Source organism: Paroedura picta, chromosome 4, assembly GCF_049243985.1.
Source record: "Paroedura picta isolate Pp20150507F chromosome 4, Ppicta_v3.0, whole genome shotgun sequence".
Lineage (NCBI taxonomy): Eukaryota > Metazoa > Chordata > Lepidosauria > Squamata > Gekkonidae > Paroedura > Paroedura picta.
Window position 1 is genome coordinate 9,081,165 of NC_135372.1, and position 20,816 is coordinate 9,101,980.

General features: G+C 46.7%; 1 protein-coding gene across 5 annotated transcripts; it reads right to left on the reverse strand.

Annotated features, from left to right (window-relative positions):
• Positions 1-1,255: 1,255 nt before the first annotated feature.
• MARCHF2 (membrane associated ring-CH-type finger 2) lies at positions 1,256-20,290 on the reverse strand. 5 transcript variants are annotated; one of them, XM_077331731.1, is made up of 5 exons: positions 20,133-20,290; positions 10,864-11,088; positions 6,914-7,109; positions 3,228-3,437; positions 1,256-2,396 (listed from the first exon to the last, which is right to left on the reverse strand). In XM_077331731.1, the coding sequence occupies exons 2-5, from the start codon at positions 11,037-11,039 to the stop codon at positions 2,238-2,240; spliced, it is 741 nt and encodes a 246-aa protein (XP_077187846.1). In that variant the 5' UTR covers positions 11,040-11,088; positions 20,133-20,290; the 3' UTR covers positions 1,256-2,237. The 5 variants fall into 5 exon arrangements, with proteins under 5 accessions (XP_077187846.1, XP_077187849.1, XP_077187848.1 ...); XM_077331734.1 differs by having other exon boundaries at positions 20,071-20,286; XM_077331733.1 differs by having other exon boundaries at positions 20,067-20,286.
• Between the last annotated feature and the right edge of the window lie 526 nt (positions 20,291-20,816).

Genomic DNA, 20,816 nt, shown 5'->3' on the forward strand with positions numbered 1-20,816 from the left:
GTCTATGGAGTACAATTCCCATGAGCCCCTTGAACAGTTGGAGGGCCACAATTTGCCCACCCCTGTCCAAGAAGAAATGTGACTGTTGGTTTTGCACAGTACTTGCTTCTCAGGAGGCTCAGATTAATAATTGTTAATTAAATATCAAAGCACGTGCCCCTCAAACCTGCCCTGTCATTGCCTATTCTAACTGGCAGGGTCTCTAACAGAGAAGACCATCTTTCCCCAATACTTTGTGCCCAAGAGCCTTTAACTCAATGATACCCAACAGCTAAGGAAGTACATATATGGCTCTTGGACATGCCATCTTTGGCCCTTCCAGGCACTGTTTCCCAAGGCAGCAGAAAAGCAGGAAAGGCCCTTGCCTGGTGATTGGCAGGCGTTTCCAACCTGAAATGGCAGCTGCCAAGGTTTTGTGGGAGCTGCAAGCCTCTCTAAGCTCCCACACTGGCTCCTTGCGAGTGATGGTAATGAATGCACTCTTTGTGAGCTGAGCATGAGCACTGCTACATTAAGCAATGATGCTAAAGACTGAAGGTGGATCCTTCTGCATGCCAAGCAGATGCTCTAAGACAGCCTTTATCAACTTTTTCACCATAGAGAAACCACCAAGACTTTCTTCAGGCTTCAAGAAACCCCATAAGTGGCACAATTGTGCAGAATATGGCCGGGATGCATACCTGTGTACATACCCACCTGGAGCCCCTCCCCTTCCCACCCCCTCCAGGCCCATCATTGGCCATTTTGAGGAGGAGGAGGGTCGGCATGACCATATATGGTCATATCACCCGATTAAATATTTGACAAATTTAAAAAATATATATTAAAACTAATTAACTCCCACCCATTCAGGAAACCTTTCCAGGGCTGTCAAGTAACTCCAGGGTTTCATGAACAAGAAAGTCTGCCCTAAGCAATAGGCCCTTGGCATCTTCCAACACGGTGTCTGTTTACCCAAAGCAGCACTCCCAACTCCTCAGGTGGAAGGGCTTTTCCCTATGCCTGTAAACCAGAGAAAGGAGCCAGGGACCTTCTTGGAGGAAAGCAGGTACAGAGGACAATCCTCAGGAGACCCTTTGTTTTGGAAAGTCTGTCCTTGCAAGGAGGCTAGAGGTGGGGCTTCTTGTCTCCGAAGGATTTGTATCTCTTCCCTGAGGCACAGAAAAGAAACCAAACAACTACTCGGGAGAGCTCCTAAGTCTACCAGGGATTGATAGCACTAGGGATGGGGGTGGGCAAAAAACACCTTCTCTGGTTCAGCATTAGTTCATTTTTACTCCTCCTGGGATTATTATACTTAAATCCATTCTCAAAAAAATGCACAGAATCCTCTCAACGGGATAGTAACAGCACTGACAGAACAGAGGGAAAACAAAGGAGGGAAAGGCTGGACCCACCCAAAAATCCATATAGTGCAAAACAAGAAGGGGGGCTTATAGACAACAGGGAGGGAGCCAAAAGAGGAGTCAACCTCCCACCCCTCAGATTCTTACTAAGAGCACCAATTTGTTCCCAGCACGAGATCAGACGATGGGCCGATTTGCAGGTTAAATTTCTGCCAGGCAGGGGACGTGGTTCAAGCAATACATCTTGCTCATTCTGCAGACTGAATATTTCGTGCAAACGCCTTGCCTCCCGCCCCCCAATTTCTACTACCTAGACAGTTGATGTTCAACCCTCAAAGAAGCCAGTGGGTTTGTTGTTTCCGGGGGGGGGGGGGGTGGACACGTGGCTAATTCTGTGTGGCAATGAAAGACGTGTTCCCAGCAAATGCTTGCCCTGTGAAGCCGGCAAGGGAGAACAGCTCAGTGGTGTCCAAGCAAGAGACGTGCAGATCGGCTGGGTCTTTCACGCGGGACGATTCAAACAACACTGGGAACCCATATGTCAAGGGGGGAGGGGGTGGGTGGGAAATCAACCATAGTGGTAAAATTATAAACAACAGTAATAATTATAATATAATAGGATATAGGGTTACGGATATAGGGAGACAGCTTTCTTCCCCGTGTGTTCCTCTTGAGGGCGGAGCCTGGCTGGCGGAGGCTCCAGCTGGGCCGCCTCCCAAGGTCATTGCACGCGCCCGGAGATTCCTTGTCTTCCCATGGTCTTCGGCCCCCTTTGGTCGGGTTGATTGAAAAAGTCTTTGCCACGGCCGCCTAGGAAAGTGCAACCCTGCCCAAACCCACCTTGTATGGGGCCAGGGGGGTTCCCCCACACACAACAAGCCCACTCCCAACTCATACGGTTGTCTCGTCAGCTTTCTTCTTCAGGAGCTTGGCTGAGAGCAGGGAGTGCTGGACAGGGTGAGGGTTTCGTGAGTCTGGAATCATCAGGAGGACTTTCTGATTGGTCCTTCGCCACTCTGAGTACAGCTGGCAGTGGTAGCGGAATGAAACCTGGTTGGGGTGGGGCAGATGGCAGAGAGAGAAAGAATCAGAGGTGGTATGGGACAGGAACGGCGAGGAAACGTCACTCCCACCTGCTGAGAGGTACCTTGCTAACTGAGACTAAATTAATGCCCATCTTTTAGAAAACATCCAAAGATGTCTTCCTAACAATGGATCATCTAGCCCAGGATTCTGTAATCTTACTGGCAGACAAAGGTGTGTCTTAACAGGTGATCTATTTTGAACTGGACACATCAAGGACTGAACTTGGGACTTTCTGCATTTACCCTCCCCTTTTCCCGTTTTCTCGTCATTTATGTTGTCATTAGTGCTAGTTGATTTGAATTGGTTTTTACATGGTCTTCTGGATTTTATAGCCAGTCTTACTCACATCCATTTGACTTGGGGAATTTAAAAAAAATCTTATTGTGCTGGCTTCAATAGATTTTGTCCTGTGTTTTTAAATTTGTTTCAACAATTGTGTCAGAAGCTGCCCTGGAAATCTTTCATGGGTAGTAAGTATTGGTTATTTAGTAATATAAAATAAGTAGATGATCAAAACAAAGGAGGCTCCCATTCAGAAGGACAAAAGGGCACCCATAAATGGGTTCCTTTCATAGCTTCACCTTCCCATGGGATGATGCACAAGTCCCCCTCCCGGAAGTAAAAGGATCAGGGGAAACCATTCTCATGGGGAAAACAAGGAAAAGATTAAACAACCTCCTATCCCTGGCTTCTCCACACAAATCAAACACTGCAAAAAAAAAAAAAAGGCAAGAAAGGGAAGTCTGTGGCAGAGCAGCCCATGTGTCCAGACCCTCCCCCGGCTGTACCACTCACCAGCGTCCAGAGGACGTAGATAGTAAAAAGTGCTATGGTCAGCGCAATCAGGCCAATGGCTTCCAAGCGGCTGTTGAACTGCAGGTGATCTTGGGCTCCGCGGAGGCACAGCCAGCCTGAGATGGCAGCCAGCGGGGTGATGAAGAGGAAACACACCATGTCGCAGAAGAGGGTCCGCTTCTCATTGCGCGGCCCGGGGTCCTTCAGCCACTACAGCGCAGGAAATGCAGGAACATTAGAAAGAAGACCACCCAAAGGAATCCCACAACGGCTTACAAACCCTTTTCCCTTCCCCTCCCACAACAGAGACCCTGTGAGGTAGGTGGGGCTGAGAGGGCTCTGTGAGAACAGCTCTGAGAGAACTGTAACTAGCCTGAGGTCATCCAGCTGCCTGCATGGGGAAGAGTGGGGAATCAAACCTGGTTCTCCCATTTAGAAGATGCTGCTCTTTAGCCACTACACCAGATGGAGAAATCTACAGGGCAAATACTTTGCTGGAATGAGGGGGGAGATACATCAAGCCCTATCAGCAGGCCTCAACCAACCCCCTATGCAATTATGAACAGACTTTTTTTTTAGGATGGGGGGAATGATATAACATTTATTCAAGAAAAATAACTCATAAGCCATCAAGCATTTCATAGAATCATAGAGCTGGAAGGGACCTTCAGGCTCATGTAGTTCAACTACCAGCACAATGCAAATTTCCGATACAAATGAACAAAACAGGAAGGAAACACAATTGTTTCATTCAAGTCTATACAATGGAAACATACTTAGCAAGTGGCCTTTGGATATGGGCAGAATTGCTACTAAGGCAAAAAATATCTACACTTCAAGAGTTCCCTACAGCAGGGGTAGTCAACCTGTGGTCCTCCAGATCTTCATGGCCTACAATTCCCATGAGCCCCTGCCAGCATTTGCTGGCAGGGGCTCATGGGAATTGTAGTCCATGGACATCTGGAGGACCACAGGTTGACTACCCCTGCCCTAGAGTACTTGCTATTCCAATGCAAGCCAAGATTTTGCAAGATTTGATTGAGTCAAACTGTTGTTATTGTTAGGTGCGAAGTCGTCTCCGACCCATCGGGACCCCATGGACAATGATCCTCCAGGCCTTCCTGTCCTCTACCATTCCCCAGAGTCCATTTAAGTGTGCACCAACTGCTTCAGTGACTCCATCCAGCCACCTCATTCTCTGTCGTCTCCTTCTTCTTTTGCCCTCAATCGCTCCCAGCATCTCCAGGGAGTCCTTCCTTCCTTCTCATGAGGTGGCAAAGTATTTGAGTTTCATCTTCAGGATCTGGCCTTCTAAAGAGCAATCAGGGCTGATCTCCTCTAGGACCGACTGGTTTGTTCACCTTGCAGTCCAAGGGACTCACAAGAGTCTTCTTCAGCACCAGAGTTCAAAAGCCTCAATTCTATGACGCTCAGCCTTCCTTATGGTCCAACTTTCACAGCCATACATTACAACTGGGAATACCATAGCCTTGACTAAACGCACTTTTGTTGGCAGGGTGATGTCTCTGCTTTTTAGGATGCTGTCTAGATTTGCCATAGCTTTCCTCCCCAGGAGCAAGTGTCTTTTAATTTCTTTGCTGCAGTCCCCATCTGCAGTGATCTTGGAGCCCAGTAAAATAAAATCTGTCACTATCTACATTTCTTCCCCATCTATTTGCCAGGAATTGAGAGGGCCGGATGCCATGATCTTTGTTTTCTTGATATTGAGTTTCAAGCCAACTTTTGCACTCTCCTCTTTCACCCGTATCAACAGGCTCTTTAGTTAAATATACCTACTCTTCACTTTCTGCCATTAGTGTGGTATCATCTGCATATCTGAGGTTGTTGATATTTCTCCCTGCAATCTTGATCCCAATTTGTGACTCCTCTAATCCCATCTTTCTCACGATGTGCTCCGCATACAAGTTAAATAAGCAAGGCAACAGTATACAGTCTTGCCGAACTCCTTTCTCAATTTTGAACCAATCAGTGATTCCATTGCTTCTTGACCTGCATATAAGTTTCTCAATGAAAAGAAGTAATTAGAACACACAGCAGAAAGTCCCAGGCACCATCCCCGTTATCCCCATTGCCTCTTCACGTACATAGTTGTTTTCTGTCTTCCACACATCTCGGCTCATGTTGAGTACACATCTGGTACAGAATCTCACCTTCCTACTTTTTAAAAGGCTCTTGGGGCATAGAAGAGCAAATTTTTATCACCAAGGCTAAGGATTTATTTTTATTTTTGACAGGAGAGGGTCAACTGGCATTATGAGCTGGTGACCTCTTGGAGGATACGGAACTCAGAGGCTTTTCTAGTCTCTTCTAGCTGGGCTCTTCTTGCAACAGGCAACGCAGCCTTTCTCAACTTTTTTTTTTTACCATTGAGCAATCCCTGAAACATTCTTCAGGCTTTGAGAAACCCCAGAAGTAGAACAATCATGCAGACTGTGGTTGGGAAGCAGAGCTGTGGACATGCCCACCTGGGCCCCTCCCCTTCTCGCTCCCTCCAGGCCCATCCTTGGCCATTTGGGGAGGTGGACAACATGACCATATACGGTCATATCACCCAAATAAATGTTTAGCACATTTTTTAAAAGTATAAAAAATTAATTAACTCCCACCCACCATTTGGGGAGCCCTTAGAAGGCCAGATCCTGAAGATGAAGCTCAAATACTTTGGCCACCTCATGAGAAGGAAGGACTCCCTGGAGAAGAGCCTAATGCTGGGAGCGATTGAGGGCAAAAGAAGAAGGGGACGACAGAGAATGAGGTGGCTGGATGGAATTATTGAAGCAGTCGGTGCGAACTTAAATGGACTCCAGGGAATGGTAGAGGACAGGAAGGCCTGGAGGATCATTGGCCGTGGGGTTGCGATGGGTCGGACACAACTTCACACCTAACAACAACAACATGCAGGTATACAAAAAATCCTAAAAACTAATCTTTAAATGAAACCCAAAGTATTTTTGCTAGGAACTATAGAAATTTGGAAAAGAATCATGGAACTCTGTTTTATATATGGTAACAGCTGCATGATTCCAGTATGCTGAGAGCTGGAAACCCACAAATATACCTACTGGAGAGGACTGGCTGGTGAAAATGAAAGAATTAGCAGAAGTGGCCTACCTTATGTCCTTGATTTGATAAAAGCTCAACAACTTCTTTTTATTACTAACTGGAATCCTCTTATAGACTTCTTGCAATGCAGAGATAAAATGATTTGATGACTTGTCACTTTAGAAATTAAAAATTATAATTGTAATAATAATTCTAAAGTTACGTGGATATAGATGATAAATGTGAGTTAATAAGCAGTGATTTAGGGCAGTGGTCCCCAACCTTTTTCAGGCTGCGTACTGGCGGCGGCAGGGAGGGCGATCGCCTGGCCGCACATGCGCGGCACTCCCGTGCATGCACGCTTGCAGCCGCGCATGCGCGTTTGCAACCGTGCATGGCACAAACACGCATGCGCGGCCCGGCACCAGGCAGAGGCCCAGTGGTTGGGGACCACCAATTTAGGGAATTAAAAACTGGAAATTCAAAAACTGAATGTAATGAAGTCTGTTCTTTCATGTTTTTCTTCTTATAATGTTTTCTGTTTTTTCTTTTTTATCTCTATTGAAACTTAATGATTTATTTTTTTAAAAAAGCTTAGCACCTCAATGCAGAGAGGCACTCACCTCTGTCAGGGGTCGGGGTCTTCTCTCCACGACAAACTCAGTGTGGCAGAGTTCACAGTAGCTGGTGTTGGAGGAGGAGAGCCACTTCTCCAGGCAGCTTTTGTGGACGGCCCCCAACGTGCCGGTGCAATCGCAGGGGGAGAGCAGGCCCTCTCCGCTTCCACCTTCATGGCAGATCCGACAGATGGGGCCATCGCTACAGGGGAGAGATGAAGGAGAAGGGAGCTGAAGCCACTATCCGAGATGGGGGTGGGCAGAGAAGGAGTGACAGTGTTGCCCATAAGCTTCAAGTGTGCACTGTGTCAACGCAAAATCCAGAAAAGCCAAATGTTTTTGTTAAGAAGGAAATCCTGAGGTCTCATGACACCCAGCACAATCCCATGCTTTGCAAAACACACAACACGCCACCCATGGCTTGTTATTTGGATTTTTCTGCTAGGCATTGGCTTGCTTGTGCTCCATCCCTTATGCAGAAGTGAGAAAGAGGGGTGCAGTATACATAACCTGTGACTTTCATAAATTCCCTCTAAAAGGAAGCACATTTCCCCAGGCAGATAAAGAAAATATGGCTGAGCACAGATCTGTCACTAAGCACACACCTGAATGGACCCAATTAGTGTACCTCTCGGGAAACATGGGTGAAATAAAGATGAAGGACAGTAACATGGGGAGGGAGGATAAATTCTAAATCCAGGGCTTTTGATTCTGATATCTTGCTCTCCTAAATTATAGTTCCTTTCCCCTCTTTTTGCCACAACGCCTGTGTTGCTCACTTCCTTCAAATCCCGGCTTTAGCTTCACTGCCCTGCACTAGCCACTGTCCACCCCTCCCTGTTCTCATGCCCCTTCCCTCTTTCATTTTGTTGTCATTTCCCCATTATTTATTTCAGGTGCTCAATTCCTTGAGGCAGAGACCTGGGCTGGTTTTGCCTTTCTCCCTCTAAAAGGCACAGTTCCAGCCTGGGAAAAGATCTGATGGGCAGAGTCAAACAGAATCCTTGGTGACAATACTACTTGCTACACTGGTGGCATCCAATTGCATGAACAAGCAGCAGGTGCTGCTAGGAGAGACCAGTGCCCAATGATAAAGGGAACAAGTAGGAGCTGGGGCGATCAGTGGTGACAAGCTATCCAGGTGTAGGAAGTACAACTCTGGCTTACTCATCTTCCTCCAGGCATCAGGGGCTGCTATTAGAGATAACCAGGGCTGCTGATAAGACACACCACATTTGGGGTTACCCGGATAAGATACCGCTAGGAAGATAACAAGCAGCATAACTAAGCAGGTGGCCAAGTGTGATGGGAGGGTCTCAAGGGGAATCTTGCCACCCTTCTCTGCTGGCAGAGGGCCCACCAGATGCCTTCTTGCCACTGGGCCCTGAGAACTTACAGCCATGAGGAGTTACAGACACAGCTTTGCTTCCTTGTACTGCCACTTGGGACCTGCCAGCCCCATGGCACCCACGAGACGGTCTCACAAAAGAGAGGATGCTGTGGTAAGCAAGCAGGCTTGATATGATCTTCTACATCCACCTTGAATCTCAGCAAGAAAAGCAGACTATAAACAAAGTAATACCAGCAAAGTAAATCATTTTCCAATGCAGTTACTGTAAGGCGGCCTTTCTCAATTTTTTACTGTTGAGAAACCCTTGAAACATTCTTCAGGCTTCAAGAAACCCCAGAAGTGGCGCCATCCTGCAGAATATGGTTGGGAAGCAGAGCTGTGGACACGCCCACTCAGAGGCCCCTCCCCCTCATACCTCCTCCAGGCCCATCATTGGCCACGGGGGGGGGGGGGAGGTTGACATAGCCAGATATGATCATATGACCTAATAAATGTTTAATAAAACAAGAAATGTTAAAAATGAATTAACTCCCACCCATTCCAGAAACGCATTCAAGGCTGTCAAGGAACTCGAGGGTTTCACGAAACCCTGGCTGAGGAAGCGTGCTGTAAGGTCTTGGGGAAAGCCAGTGAGGCCCAATTCACCTTCCATATGACCAGCTCTCTCATCAAGGAAAACAAAATATATCTTAGCAGCTGGATGTGTAAACTCTTCTCCAAACCAGCCAGGTGATTCAGAATGGGATTGCATCTCTGCATCAGGTCAGGCATCCAATTTACGCCAACTACCAAACATTGGACTATCAGGGAGATACCCTGGTGACAGGGAACATCAAGGGCCATTCCGCACCAGGATCTATGTAGCAAATTGGTTGCGGAACGAAAAAACACCATTTTAAATAGTGGAATTCGTCATTAGGCATACATGCCTTTGTAGTGGAATCCAGTTGCGTTTCTATCGTTTCCCACAGGTTTCCGGTCTTGGCAAAAATCGCTAGCCAGGAAGCGATATTGCCGAGCTTTGTCCCACCCCTGGCCGTCAAGCAGCCAATGGGCAGCCGTTATCATGTTCCCAAAAAGTCCCTTTCCCTTTAAGGAAGGTTTAAAAAAACACACACACACACGTTGCAACGAATCTGCGTTGATTCGTTGCAACGGAGAGACCCATCTAGCTAGCAGGTGGTGTTTGAGCTGCCGTTTCATCGTTTCCACGCTCCCCCCGAGTGAACCCCCCCCCCTGCCTGCACGGGTGCGATTTTCGGCCGAAAATAGAGTGAAAAATAAAGGGAAAATAAACCAGCAAACGGGGCTGTGTGTTGCTTGGTGCTTTGTGACTTAAAACAGCTCTGGGGAGGGACTGCAGCCAGGGAAGCCTCACTAGGTAAACGAAGGCTCGCCGGTGCGTTGATCAGCGCTCGCTCGGAGAAAAAAAAATGTTGATCGCTTCGCCGGAAGATCAGAGGAGAGAGCTAGAGGGAGGGACTTTGCAGAAACCGCAACAATGGGAATGCACAGAACATTCCCGCGAGTGTTGCAGATTGGTTGCAAAAGTGCAAAAGTTGCAAAAGCTTTCCGGAGGGTGAATCCACTTTTTGGGATTTCCCTGAAAGCGCTACAACGAAGCGCTTTTTGTGGATCGGTTTCAGGAGTGTTGCAGATTGTCAACGACGTTGTGCATAATAGCAAAACAGTATGTCAGGATTGTAGAATCTCTGTCATAAATTAGCCTGAGTTCCTCCATGTCAGTTATATTACTTTATTGGACCTGGCGCCTGCTTGATCCAGGCCTTGTAGTTTTTCTAGCTATAAAAATGAGTAGTGATGTTATGTTAACCTTATCTTGTTGTGGGCTCACGGGATTGTTGTCACCTCTCCAAGGTTGTGAGAATGAAATCCTGTTTATGTTACACATATGTCTTTTCTCTCCTGCCCCCCTCCCTTGGGAACTGTCAAGTTTTGGGCGGGAGAAATGTATTGATAAGCTGGGGCAAATCTGGCCTCTGGTCAGATTTGACTTCTCAGTCTCTTGCGTATAGTACTAATCAATAAAAACTCTTTATTAAGAAGTTTGTTGTGAGTTTCCTGTACGTTTGACACAGTAGCGATTTCAATTTGTAATCATTGTGCTATTTTGAATGAGTGCGGAATGGCCCCAAGATTGGGAGTGGGGAAGAATCTCTACAGATGTAAAATGAAGACAACTTTTCACATCCACCCAATCAACTAAACTCTACATTTAGTTTCCAGAGCTTTAAGGCTTCAAAGGATGCTGAACTGAGGGCAGACTGACTTGCAAGCCTGAACTTTTGGGGATGAACTAGTCAGAAGAAGAACAGTTGAATTTTTCCCTACCCAAAGGAGTCTCAAAGTGCCTTCCTCTCCCCTGTGAGGTGGGTGGGGCTGAGAGAGCTCTGAGAGAACTGTGATGGGTTCAAGGTCACCCAGCTGGCTGCTTGTGGAGGAGGAATGGGAAATCAAACCTGGTTCTCCAGATTGGAGGCCACGGCTCTACACCACGGCACCATGCTGGTTCTCACCACAGCAACACGCCCAGCACTCACTAAGCCTCAATGCAAGGGGGGGGGGGGCAACACCACAGGCTTACCTTTGAGTCCCCAGGGCTTTGATCACTGTGGAGAGCAGTCGGCCGTCCTTTGCTGTGACTTGGGTGACGTACTGTGGCCGCCCAATTTCGGAGTCTTCCACTGACTTGGACAGTGCGGCGCTTCCAGGGCAGTCGCACAGCGAACCAGGAAGATGGCAGCAGTCGCCTGTCGTCATGGCAACAAGGAACGTGCTTCAACCGCCCAATTGTGAAGTCATGATCGGCCTGGAGCAAGAGAGAGAGATGGAAGGATGGATGGAAAGTTGTCCAAAAGGGTCTAGAAAGCAACACCCAACTTGCCTTTATGTTATTGGCCTAACTTTATAGGATATATATGTTAACTATTGGGGTGGGGCCACCATTTCCTCCCTGGAGCTCCTGGTTTGCATGCAAAAATCAGGAGGCCACTCAACTGCCCCAAGCCAAGACTGGCCATTGAACAGTCAGTGGTTATTTCAGCAACTTCAGATGACAATTCCCTGAAGCCATACAAGAGCGCTTTCCTTTTAGATTTAACTATACTACAGTTGATTAGCAAGTGAAAGAGAGAGGGCTGCTTGGTCACCCCCCTCCACTTCACACCAGGCCGGAGGCAGCTACTGGCAAACCTTTCAGCCAGAATCCAGTAGCACCTTTAAGACCAACAAAGATTTGTTCAAGGTGTGAGCTTTCGAAACTCACGCCTTGAATAAATCTCTGTTGGTCTTAAAGGTGCTACTGGATTCTTATTTTATTGTGCTACTTCAGACCAATGCGGCTACCCATATGAATCTTTCAGCCTAAAGAGGTTCTTCAAGTTCTCACTCCAGGGTAAGAAGACAAGCAGGCACCAGATGCTCAGGCCCTCCCAGGGCAGAATCTTTCTTGCCTCAGAAATCAGGGCATCCCTGCAAGTCAGTTTTAACTTCATAATATTTCATAACTTGAGGCTTACTGGCTATTTCTGGATAAAAGCCCCAGTTGTTAGAATTCCTAATATTATTAAAAGCTTTAATCCTTTACAATTTTTAATCCCATAATTTCACAGTAACCTTATTTGATTCAAGTATCTTTTTTGTTTGTTTACTAGTTAACTGGCCTGTGATCATTTATTTAAGTACTCGACCCATCCATTGATTCAATCCCCCTTGATTTGATCCCACACCCCTGCTAAAATCAGCAGGCTTCACCACGCCCATTCCAGGAGGAGGAGCAACAAGCTCCTTTCCTTCCAAGGATAGGTTAGATGCATGTGGGAATGGACACAAACTTTAGCAATCATTGTCAGAGGCTTTCTTCATTTGAGGACAAAAAAAAAACTAAATTAAGAATCAAAAATGTTAAGATGACGGAAGTGTATACGACCCCAAATTCCGTTAGTCAAGTTTAAAAAAATTAATTAAGAGATAAACAAAAATATAGAAGAAGAAGAGTTGATTCTTATATGCCGCTTTTCTCTCCCCGAAGGAGTCTCAAAGCGGCTTTCAATCACCTTCCCTTTTCTCTCCGCACAACAGACATCCTGTGAGGGAGATGAGGCTGAAAGAGCCCTGGAATTACTGAAGGAGAAGAAGAGTTGGTTCTTATATGCCGCTTTTCTCTACCAAAGGAGGCTCAAAGAGGCTTACAGTCGCCCTCCCTTTCCTCTCCCCACAACAGACACCCTGTGAGGTGGGTGAGGCTGAGAGAGCCCTGATATCACTGCCCGGTCAGAACAGTTTTATGAGCGCCGTGGCAAGGCCGAGGTCACCCAGCTGGCTGCATGTAGGGGAGCGCAGAATCGAACCCAGCATGCCAGATTAGAAGAAGAAGAAGAAGAAGAGTTGGTTCTTATATGCCGCTTTTCCCTACCCGAAGGAGGCTCAAAGCGGCTTACAGTCGCCTTCACATTCCTCTCCACACTCCTGATTAGAAATCCACACTCCTAACTGCTACACCAAACTAGCTCTCATTTTGTAACAAATATATGTATTTGTTACAAAATTATTTAAAAAGCAGATACTGGCCCTAGTGATAGCCTCAATAAAGAATCAAATTGTACAGTGACAATCCAAAATGACTCCAATCCCAAACAACTCTTGCCCCACAATAATACATCACATTTGAACGTGGACACTGGTACCAGAGCTTGTAACAAACCCAGAAGTCAGATTTGCTGTCACATACATCCAGACAACACAATCATTGGACCCAAGAACATCAACTATACCATCAAAGGCTTATACACATGCTCATCTTCTAACACTGCATATGCTACCATCATCATCATCAAATGTAAATAATGCCCTTCCGTTCTCTACATACGACAAACAGGGCAAACCCTATGCCAAAGGATCAATGGACACAAATCTGACATCAGGAACCACAAAACAGATAAACGTATGGGACAACCTTACAAGCCATTCAATAGATGTTCAAAATAGCCGTTTTATTACAAAGGAACTTAAAGAACAGAATGGAAAGAGAAACTGCTGAAATGCAAGTTGTTACAACACTTAAAACAATGGAATCCCCCTGATTCTACATATGTTAACCTGCATTCTTCACAATCCCTCAGGAAGGCCAAATGTTCTCTGAATTTTATCTTATATATATTTGGAATAATTGATTTGAAAAAGTGGATTGTACTGTAACTTTAAAAAGATATTGTTTTCTAACCTCACTACATAAACTGACCTACATTTCTGAATAATCCCTCAGAAAGGCCAAATGTCCTCTGATTTTTTATTTATCTCTTAATTGGAATAATTAATTTGAAAAAGTTGATTGTACTGTCCCTGGTGACTAGTATAATGCAATGTAGTTTGGAATGGTATATATATATATATATACGCTTTTCTCTGGTCTGTGAAGAGAGACAGGCAACTGTTCCCCTTCAAAGATGATGGCCCAAGATGCTTCCATGTTTGAGAGGACAGAGAGGGGGCAAAAGGGCAAGGTCTCAGCTAACTGCTGTCAGCCACTGATTATCTATTCGCCATGATTCTCTTCCTGTGGACAAACCTGGTGGGTCTTAAAGGTGCCATTGGACTCTAATTTGTTCCACGTAAAATTTACCCTGACCATACACATTTCAGTCCATTGACCTTCCTCAGTAGTCAAACAACTTCCTCAGTAGTCAAATCACCCATAAAACCTCAAAAGAGCTTCCCCCTGGAACAAATCAGACCTGAAGGGTTATAACATCTGCAAACAAGCTGCGCTGATGATTGGAATCCTAGCCATTCTTATAATTTTGTTATGGTTTTAGTGTTTTACGATGAATGCTTTTATTATATTTATGTCATAAACTGCCCTGAGCAGACACTTGGGAAAGGTGGTTATGTAAATTTAAAGATAAATAGATTAGAAAGATAAGACAGACGGACTCCTGACATCACAATGCAACAATCATTTCTTATAAATTGACCAAGATGAACATGTTTTATGATTATTCAAGATCATTAGCCGTGTCAGTCTGTTGGTAGCAGAAGAAAAAAGCAAGAGTCCAGTAGCACTTTCAAGATTCACAGAATTAGTAGCAAAGCAAGAGCTTTCTTCAAAAAGCAGTGACTCAAAAAAAGTAATATGTTGCCACAAATTTTGTTGGTCTTTAAGTTGCGAATGGACTTTTGTTCTTTTCTATTGTTTGATGATTGTTGGTGAAGGCAAAAATATTGATCAGAGGCATTATTCTTGTTGCCATGGTTAAGTACACATTCCTCTAGTAATGGTTCAATTGTGTACTTCTCTCGCTTGGTCAGAAAATCCCATGCATCCAGGGTTGTCACTCTACACTTTGAGGCTACCACTAGAACCAGTATCTGTTTTTTAATTCGGCTTGTAATGTATATTTTTGTAGATCTATTAATATGCAACGTATTTAACTTGACTAACAGAATTATTCTGACTATACTAGGCTTTCTCAACCATGGTTTCATGAAATCCTGGGGTTTCCTGATAGTCCTGGAAAGGTTTCCTGAAAGGGTGGGAGTTAATTAATGTTTTATATAGTTTTTTTAAAAAATTGTTAAACATTTATCACATGAAATGACCATATATGGTCATGTCTACCCCTTGCCAGCCTCACAAAATGGCGACCAATAGGCCTGGAGGGGAAGAGAAGGGGAGGGACCCCAGGTAGGGGTGTCCACAGCTATGCTCCCAAACTATATTCTGCATGGTCATACCACTTCTGGGGTTTCTCGAAGCCTGAAGAATGTTTCTGGGATTTCTCAACAGCAAAAAAGTCAAGAAAGGCTGGTCTATAGATCTTCTTAACCTTTTTGGTTCTGCATTCGTGGGGCACCTCTCCAAAAAAAGCAAACATGCACACATTTAGACAGTCCACAGCATTCCTGCTGCTCCAGGTTCCAACAAGGCAGGTACATTTGCAAATAACACAGAGAGATATAGAGACAGGTAAATGCTACCATGTGTATGAGAGGGAGGCAATTTCTCTTCAGTGGAATACTTATTTCTCCAAGATTCAAACTCCTTGTGATTGAAGAATTTTTTAGAAATCTGTCCCAGATTGAAGAACAAATCCAATGTATTTTTTAAACAACTGACTTTTGTGAAAAGTTTTTTTAAAAAATTAACCGCATTTCCAGAAGTGCACAAGTTTATACTCGGATGGTCAACCAGAGGTGCCACCAAGAAACTTCTTTGGCCTTTGGCTTGGAAGTCCTGTCATGATTACTAGGAGCCTCACTGGGCTTCAAATGTGTTAGGACCTCTTCTGCTCTGCTTTGATCCATGCAAAATAATGATTTTCAAGCTGTCAATGGCAAATAGCAGTTTATTCCACTGTAAAACAATTTCTCAAACTTCCAAATCATCAAAACAAACTCCTAGGTATTTTTTTCATTTTCAGTATCTTCATCAGTGATATAAGATACTCTTTAACTTTTATCAATCAATCTTCTTTAAATGAATTCTTATAAACATATAAACTTATAGCCTGGAGAGGAGACGACTGAGAGGGGATCTGATAACCATCTTCAAGTATTTAAAAGGCTGCCATGTAGAGGATGGAACAGAATTGTTCTCTATTGCCCTGGAGAGACGGACCAGATCCAACGGGATGAAATTAATACAAAAGAAATATCGTCTAAACATCTGGAAGAAGTTCCTGACAGAGAGCGGTTTCTCAGTGAAACAGGCTTCCTCGGGAGGTGGTAGGTTCTCCATCTTTGGAAATTTTTAAACAGAGGCTGGATAGCTATCTGACAGAGAGGCTGATTCTGTGAGGATTCAAGGAGGTGACAGGCTACAGTGGGTGAGAAATAGGGTTATGAGTGTCCTGCATAGTGCAGGGGGTTGGACTAGATGACCCAGGAGGTCCCTTCCAACTATATTATTCTATGATTCTATGAATCATTCTAAGAAACTTAATCCTATGGTTATATGTATATGGTTCACTCTAAAAATAGCTCTACAGTATCCAGTATACAGAGATCTACAAGTATTAGCCTCACAAAGTATAAATGCTCTTTAGTAGTGACCCCCTGCTTGGATCCATGGGCTGGTACAGCCTGGTACACCAAGCTTATGCTGGTCAGTTGTAATTCCTGAAGAGCAGTTGTTGAATTCAGACCAGCCTAACGGTAGGAACATGAATCAGAAATCTGGTAGAAGCATAGCCTACTCCTTTTGCCATTCAGCGATGGATGACCAGGCTAAACTGAGGCTGCTTTCCAAACCTGCCCTGTTGTCAAGACCTTTTGCAGAGGGTCTGCTCCACAGAGCCCAATCATGGGAGGACAGATGAGTCACTGCTAGAGACAGGGCTTTTAGTGTGGTAGCACCTCTTTCTCCTTGCACCTGATCTCGAGTACCAGGAAGGCCTCCACCATCCACTGGAAATTAAGTGTGCCAGGCAGCTTAAAACTGCTTTGTCATACAGTTGTTGGCCACATCTGCCTATCATACAGTTATTGGTCATATTAAGATATTTATAACCTCACTGTATTTTGATGATGGTTTTCAAAAACCTTCATTATAAATGTTTTAAGGGAATAGAACATCCACACACACACACACACACACACACACACACACACACACAGACAGAGGAAAGAGACAAAATAAAGGCACAAGATAGAACTAAAGTTCAGTAAACAAATGCTCAGAGACCAAGCAAATACAATGAAAGCTCTGATATCTATCGAAGCCCCCAAATTGGGATCCATCTCTAGTATATTTTCTCTTGCCATTATGACAAGGATATTGGGATGGTGTGCCATGTGAGGTAAGGTATGTAAAAGGAAAGATAAACTGGCACAAGGCTACTCAGGGGGCTTTACATAGTGGGGATTTGAATCTAGGATTCCTGGATCCTGGTCTGATGCTCTGCCCACTACACCTTATTAGCTCCTGGAATGAAACTGATCCACAAAGCGAGGGGGGGGGAGATATCCCTCTGCCCAGTGTTCATCTAGAGCAGGGGTAGTCAAACTGCGGCCCTCCAGATGTCCATGGACTACAATTCCCAGGAGCCCCTGCCAGCATTTGCTGGCAGGAGCTCCTGGGAATTGTAGTCCATGGACATCTGGAGGGCCGCAGTTTGACTACCCCTGATCTGGAGCCTCTGAAAAGGTCTGTTGAGTTCCTGCAACACAAGGTAATATAAGAGAAATGTGGAAAATGTTTTAGCCCCCCAAGCCCGTCTGCTCCTGGTGTGTCACGGGGGCAAATTTTGAGGAGCTGAACCCAAGCAACCCCATGGCAAACAACTTTACGACCACCCCAATTCAAAATGGCAGCACTCCATTGAGCACCTCTGCCCACCAGAGAAATGCTTTCAAACCTAAAAAGCAGGTTACAAGAAATGAGGAGGGCTGTATGAAATAATGGTGGCCACAAAGCCAACCCCATTGATTTAGTAAGGGATTCACAGAGCCTACCTGGCCTTTTTGCATCTGAACTTGCCGAGGGGACCCACTAGGTCATCTACATGATGACAATCAATGACTGTAAACAAGACAGTAATCTTTGCCCTTTGGATCAAACAGCTGCCCAACAGCTCCCTTTTCCTAGGGAAAAAAAAACTATTCAGAAATCCCAGTCTTTCCTACCCTCTTTCACAGCTCCTCTCATCCTTCTTGGGAGGAGAGGCAGCATGGTATAGCCCAATCCCACCAGATTTGAAAAGCTGTACTTGGAAGGGAGACCACCAAGGAAGACTCTGTGGAGGAAAGCAATGGCAATGCACTTCTGCTCCTCATTTGCCTTGAAAGCCCCTTGCTGGGGACATCATTATGCACACATATATCACACTTCTTCATACAGCACAAGATAAAACTTGCGGGTCACACTGCCACAAGACACAGCTTGGGCTGTGAACTTAGATAACTTTTTATAGGTAAAACATTACACAAATGCACATAAAAGATGTCCACTCCTAACCTTGACAGCTTGACACAACTGTGTCCAGAGGCAGTCTACTTCTTAGAGCAGGTGTTGGAAACAAAGAGTAGAGGAAGGGAAAACGGTTGTCTTCTTGCCTGAGTTTCTTTAAGTGCACTTAGGTGGCTGCATGAAACAGACCCAGCTACATGGATCCGGGACCTGGCTCAGAGAGGCATTTCTCATCACAAAGAGGATGGCCATAAACACAGAGGGTTTCTAAATGGCACTTGACAAATTTATGAAGGAGTGGTCCATCAGTGACTACCAGTATACCTCTGAATTCCATTCCTTTGGCCTCTATGCCCTGTTGTTAGCCTGAAAGAGTAACTGCTTGGCAACTGTGTGAGGCAGGATGCTGGACTAGATGGACCACCGGTCTGATCCAGGAGGGCTCTTATGTTCTTCTGGAGGAGAGACCTAGTTACAACTATCTGTCTTAACAACAAAAAGGAAACCTTCACTTTCAGAAGCAGTTGACCTCTGGAGACCAGCAGCTTAGATACAAAGAGGGTAGATGCTTTTATGTCCACTTTGTAGCCACCCTGATGGCTTTTATCAGAAACAGGATATTGAGTCAAACAAAGGGTAGCTCCCTTAATGCCCACCTTGTGGCATTCTTGAAGCGGCCTTCATCGGAAATAGGATGTTGAGTCAAGCAGACCTTGGCCCAGTCAGCAGGGATATTCTGACAGAAATGACTGCCAACAGCGCTTTGCCACAAGAGCTAAATGGACCCTTCATGATCAGAGGCAGTATATCTCAGACTACTAGATGTTAGGCAGCAAACAATAGCGAAGGGTTGTTGTCTTCATGCCCTGCTTGCATTCTTTCCAGCTGTATCTGGACTGGCATAAAATTATGGATTCTCAAATCCAGCAGGGGACTGCAGATAAAAAGACTAGTTCATGGAAAGGAAACCATCCACTATCGGTTATTAGTCATGAGACCTAAACAAGACCTCCACGTGTGAAGACAGCATACCTTTGGGAAGAAAGGCGAGAGGGTGGCCATCATCAACAAAGCCCTAGCCAAGGGGTTTCTGACTATCCATGGTGGGGGGAAGCAGAACCAGCAGGGGTCTTCACAGAGAAGTCATTCGCTCCGGCCACAACACAAAACCTCCACTTTCATCCAACCCCATTTGACCACACCGGCCTACACAACGTGGTGTATCGAGCAGGGGTAGTCCAACTGCGGCCCTCCAGATGTCCATGGACTACAATTCCCAGGAGCCCCTGCCAGCATTCGCTGGCAGGGGCTCATGGGAATTGTAGTCCACGGACATCTGGAAGGCCGCAGTTGGACTACCCCTAAGTTATGGCATGGCTGGTCTTCTGTTCTTATTTCTCAAACCAAAGCACGCAGGGCAGGTTCCTCCCTCGCTCTCGGGCATCACAGAGTCCTGGAGGCAGCCGCTTCAGGGGGGCGTGGACCTGTGCCCCTGGGGCTGCGGGGAGAAATCATTCGGCCGCGCCTCCAGCCCCATCTGCCTGGCCACTGAGGGAGGCCGAGCGGGACGGGCCCTGCTTAAGGCCCTCCAGGACCGCCGGCAGCCCAGCGCCGAGCAACCCAAGGCGGCCTCCCCGCCCGCCAGCTGCAGGGCCTCGGTGAGAAACCCACACGCCCAAGTGCACGGGACTGGGCTCCGGTGCAGCAGGGGTGGCCAAGGCGCCCGTGGCCTACGGCTGGCCTCCTCCTGGCAGCCCCCGGGGTGCGGGGCAGTGACCCCGGGGCATCCTCCCACTCGCCCCCCACCCCCACCCTGGATGACCCTCCAGCCCCTCACCTTTCCCCCCTCCCTCACGGATGGGGGGGCGGCGGCTGTCACTCACTCACTCAAGCCCCGCCCCTTCCGCCAGAGCCCCTCCCTTCCTTCTTTCCGTCTCGTCGCGCTTCACCTCAGCGCCGAGGCCCGGCGGGCCGCCCCATCTTCCCAGGGTGGTGGCGGGGGCAGGCCGCTGCTGCGGCCGCCTCCGCCAGCCTCTGTCAGCGGCGCCCGTCGGAGGTGCGCACCTGACTGAAACGGGATCCCCGCCCGTTCGCCTTCGCGCGGCCAATCGGCTCGCGGGAGCCCGAGGAAGGACGGGAGGCGAGGGCCAATCAGAGGCCCGAGGCGCTAAGAGCCCGCCTTTTTTAGTTGACGGTTAGGTGGGCCCGCCCCGTTTTCAGCCGCTCGGCCAATCCGGTCGCAGACAAAATAAAAAACATAGAAAGCGGCGTCCAACCAGCGAGCCTCCCCTGCCCTCCGCTTCTCGGAGGAAACGGCACGGGCGCATGCGTGTCCGTTAACGCCCCCGGGAGAGGTTACGGTCATAGCGAACGAACCAATCAAATTTGGACTCGAGACGGAGCGACGGAAGGAGGGAGACAAGAGAGTGTCGCGACGGGGCGTGGCTTCCCTATCGGAGACCGCGCCCCCTTTTTTTGGAACGGGGCCAAGGCAAAGAGGAAAGGGGAAAAAGGAGGTTGGAGAGTCACGCGCAGACACTTCCGGGCCTCTTTTGCAGAATGAAGACATGGGGGGGGGAGTAGCAACGAATCTCTGGCTAGTTACAGCAGGAGCAACAGAAACCTCGCTGGAA